Raw genomic sequence first — 4,710 nt, 5'->3', positions numbered from 1 at the left:
ATTGTATACAAATTATATTGTACAAATTTATATTGTATACAAATTATATTGTACAAATTTATATTGTATACAAATTATATTTTACAAATTTATATTCTATACAAATTATATTTTACAAATTTATACTATATACAAATTATATTTTATACAATCTGTAACAATATTTTATAACATATATACATTATATACATATTATGTACAATCTGTAACAATATTTTATAACATATGTACATTATATACATATTTTTTTCTCAGACAATTTGATGACGTATGTACGTGTCTTTTGCAGGGACTCGGCCAGGATGTTCTCATGGGGACCAAAGAAGAAGAATGGGGCAACGCGTTGAACGTGCGTGACAAATCCTCGATGGGAGTAGTGTTGAGGGATCGTTTGATGACAGATGCCGCCCTCGGAGGTCCACGACCGATCAAGTCCGAGCATAATTACAGCCTGTTGACGTCGAGCCCTCCGCCGAGCCCCGCGACACCCGGTGCCAACCCCCATACGCCCAATTCCGGGTCGTCCGTCGATAGGGTTGACGCTCCTCTCTCCGCCACCAGTTCCTCCATCGATTCTACTAACCTAGATCACCACAAATCGTTGGACATTCGAAGCAGAATCGATGGTAAGAGTGGAAATTAAATTTCTACAAGGCGTTCAATTTCCCAAATAGAACTTTCATATTCGTAACAGTGAATTTTCAGAGATTTGAATGATTTTTATTAAAATATATTTTTATTAGAATATGTAGGATGGGCCCAGAACTCTCTCCAGTGCCCGACAATTGTAGATGTCCCAAGTGGTGTACCATGAACTGTAGAGAAAGTTAGACTTAGGATTGTTTATGGCTAGCCCTCCAGGCTTAGCGCTTAAGCCATTAAGGGTATAGATGCATTTGTGTGTGTGTGTGTGTGTGTGTGTGTGTGTGTGTGTGTGTGTGCATGAATGACGAATTTTTGTGCAGATGAAAAAGGCAGTGAGTGTCGAGAAGCCAGAGAGAACAGAGCGTCGAGACGTCGGAGAGAGCAGAGTGAGCGAGCCGTGAAAGAAGGAAGACAGTGAGTTGAGAGTTGCGCGAGAGAGAGAGGAGAGTGAATTAAGAGTTGCGAGCCTAGCGAGTTTAGCAATTAAGGAAATAGTGTAAAACGTCATTTATAATCATCGTTAAACAAATTTTCTTTTATTTGACCTTAAATAAAACAATATAAAACAACTATTCTTTAACAAAATTCCTACAAATTGGGATCTCAAACCGGCATTCCTACATATATATATATATATATATATATATATATATATATATATATATATATATAAAATTTTTTTTTTCATTGTATTTTACTCATCACGAAAGTAAAACTCTTTCAAGGAACTGATCGCAATAGTTCTCTTGATAAATGGCAAAAAAGTTTCTTAACGATTTAACACTGCTGATGAGTGCTAACAGCGACTTTATGGTTCTGAAATGTATATATAATGTTAACATTTGATTATTTAAATTCACACTGATGCTACAACCATGATAAATCAAATATACTAGCGAAACCTAATACGAAATTTACGTAAAATAGACATCCACGCGTCGGAGACCATAAAGTCGCTGTTAGGACTCATCCGCAGTGTTGACCGATTAAGAAACTTTTCTGCCATTTCTCAAGAGAACTATTAGGCTGCAATCTCTGATTCCTCGGGAGAAATATTACTTTCGCGATGAGTAGAATACAATGCAAAAAAAAGGAAAAAAAAAGTTTTGACCTAGAAATTCAAGGTTTGAGTGAATTTTGCGGTAGATTATTTACGTGTGTAGAATTCATCAATTCAAATTTCTTTCCTTTTCACTCTGTACATTAATAACTGGATAGCGAATTCATTGTAATCCATTTGTACACATAATTTCCTTGTTTGACTCAGCTTTCTTACAATGGCAGATGATAGGAAGTTTAAAGTCTTTCCGTTAATAACCCGTAGATTATTAACACATTCGACTGATAAAAGGTGTTTATTTCGCTGATGAAAGATAGATTGCGAAAGACGCGTGATGTTGCGTTGGTTTTCCACAGACATGGAAGCGGAGTGTTTCCCAGCGATCTCGATGAACCACGCGTCGGACAGCGACGAGTTACCCTCGTCGTCGTCCGCGTCCACTACCTCAACGATTATCCTAAAGGGAAGAAACAACTTAGTACCTGAAGACGTGGAGTGCATAGAGATCAAGGACGAGCCGATCAGCGCACCCAGCAGCCCCTCTGAATCCTGTCGATCGGCCATGGCCGACGACAAAAGCCCGATAACCATGGTGTTCTCTCAGAATCTTCATTTCTCTAAGAACCACGTGTCGCAGACGAGCGACAGCGAGGAGGACGACGAGGAATATTACGAGGTAATTTCTATTTTCTTTGCCTGATATTTTTGTTCTATAAGTTTTATTTCTACATTCTATTCTATATTTCATTTCTTTTAATTAATATTTTTATTTTATATAAATGTTCATCTTATAAAAACGTTTTTATATAAATATTCTGTATACAGTATAATATTATTATTAATTAAATTATCATTATATAAAATAATATTCTATTTGCCTGATATTTTTATTTTATAAGTTTTATTTCCACATTCTATTCTATATTCTATTTTCTTTATTTAATATTTCTATTTTATATAAATGTTCATTTTATAAAAATATTTTTATACAAATAATCTATATAAAATATAATAGTATTATCAGTTAAATTAAATATTTTATTATTATATAAAATAATATTCTGTTTGCCTGATATTTTATAAGTTTTATTTCTACATTCTATTCTATATTCTATTTTCTTTATTTAGTATTTTTATTTTATATAAATGTTCATTTTATAAAAATGTTTTTATATAAATATTCTGTATACAGCATAATATTATTATTAATTAAATTATCATTAAATTTTGTATAAAATAATATTCTATTTGCCTGATATTTTTATTTTATTTCCACATTCTATTCTATATTCTATTTTATTTAGTATTTTTATTTTATATAAATGTTTGCTTTATAAAAATGTTTTTATACAAATATTTATATAAATATTATATATAAAATATAATATTGTTATCAATTGTTATATTATATATAGTTATCAATTAAATTATTTTTTAAATATTTTATTTATATAAAATAATATTCTATGTAAAATATAAAAGTCCTGTGCTCCTCTATATTTTATTATTCCATGTTCTTCCATGTTCTATTTTCTTCAATCGTAGAAGAACAGAGGCTTCTTTTGATTAAAATGTAGTGCAACTTCTTATCAGATTCCTTCCAACAAGTATAAATATTGAAGATAATTGGCACAACGTGCGACAATTGTTCAAACGATCGTGAAAATCACCTGTCCCAACAGATAACGTCGAATACTGAATCACAGTTAATTATCCCATGTAAAATGGAACGACATTGGGTGCATAGGTGAAGACACGTGTCGAACGTTTCGTAATTTGACGCGTGTAGAATTCACTTTTTTATCTTCGTAGTTAGAATTTTCCGAAAGAGGCAAAGAGAAGATTTTCTTACAAAAAAAAAAAAAAGAAACGAGGTAACGAGATGCTAAAAGGGAAGAAGTTCGTGTGTCACAGAGTATGAAGGTGGAGGAGTATCACGGAGAGGCAAGCGAGGAGAAACAGGCGGATCTGCGCGGCTCCAGGCAGGGTCTGCCGCCAACGCCGCCGAGCAGCGCGAGCTCCGACAGCGAGGGCACCGCTTCCGCTTCCTGCTCGCCGGAACGCCGAGATTCCCAGAGCTCCGCGCACGCACAGAATCTCAGGGGCTTGCTCACGCCCAGACTTTACATCACCAACGGCACGCACACCACCAGACAGCCGATACACACACCCTTGATTTCCTGTCAACCGGTCAGTCGGACCAGCAATCTCTTTTTATTCGCGCAATTTTTTTTTTTTTTTCTTTTTTTAGATATCTTATCACGAACCTTCATATACTCCGGCTTGTAGAAAATATCGTAATTCGACGCCGTAATGTGACTATCAATGATTATATTTAGTATATAAAGACGAAGTAACATGGTAAAATAAGTTGTCAATAAATAATCGTAGTAAGAATGTGGTAAAAATGAATCACATTTGTTGGTAGAAAATTGATCAAAGTATAACTGATTGTTCTACGTGTCTCGTAGAGCAACTGAGATAATATCGATGATATTGGAATTTTTTAAATGCTGCAATTGCTTTTCAACGTGATCGAATAAATTTCGAGAAATTTTTACTTCTTACGAAATTATGGTTCAAACGTTTCTTCCCACCTATTTTTTTTTTTTTTTTTTTCTTTAACAAGACGTAAGAAAAAATTAATTTTATTAATTTCAAGTTAAATTCAAGTTCGATGATTTCTTTCATTATGCTTTAAAATTTATTTTTCTCAAGTGTCGACCGTCGGAGCGTTCGCAAATTAAAAATACGGTTTTGTCTTTTAGTAAAAAGTGATTTTTGATATTATATATAAATTGTAAAGTTTGTGATGTTATATATAATTATATAATTATAGTTTTTGATATTGTACAGGGTGTTTCGTAACTTGTGCGACTCACTTCGGGAGCTGATTGTACGTCTAAAAGTAATGAAAAAAAGTTATATAAATATATGTCCTATCTGTCTTCGTTTATGAGATGTAATGAATTTTCTGTTTTAATTACTTTTACAAAAGATGCTCG

General features: G+C 33.3%; 1 protein-coding gene across 1 annotated transcript; it reads left to right on the top strand.

Moving 5' to 3' along the window:
- Window positions 1–255: 255 nt before the first annotated feature.
- Window positions 256–4,092, top strand: LOC122538446 (cyclic AMP response element-binding protein A-like; the record flags this gene model as incomplete). The annotated part of the gene is made up of 3 exons (XM_043672520.1): window positions 256–626; window positions 2,062–2,381; window positions 3,620–4,092. Coding segments are annotated over 3 exons (1,066 nt in total), but the record flags the coding sequence as incomplete, so codon positions are not given.
- Window positions 4,093–4,710: the final 618 nt, after the last annotated feature.

This window comes from Frieseomelitta varia, unplaced genomic scaffold (genome assembly GCF_011392965.1).
Source record: "Frieseomelitta varia isolate USP_RPSP 00005682 unplaced genomic scaffold, Fvar_1.2 scaffold_1633, whole genome shotgun sequence".
NCBI classification, from domain to species: domain Eukaryota; kingdom Metazoa; phylum Arthropoda; class Insecta; order Hymenoptera; family Apidae; genus Frieseomelitta; species Frieseomelitta varia.
Note: the sequence above shows the minus strand (reverse complement) of the source record. Positions and strands in the feature narration are given on the sequence as shown.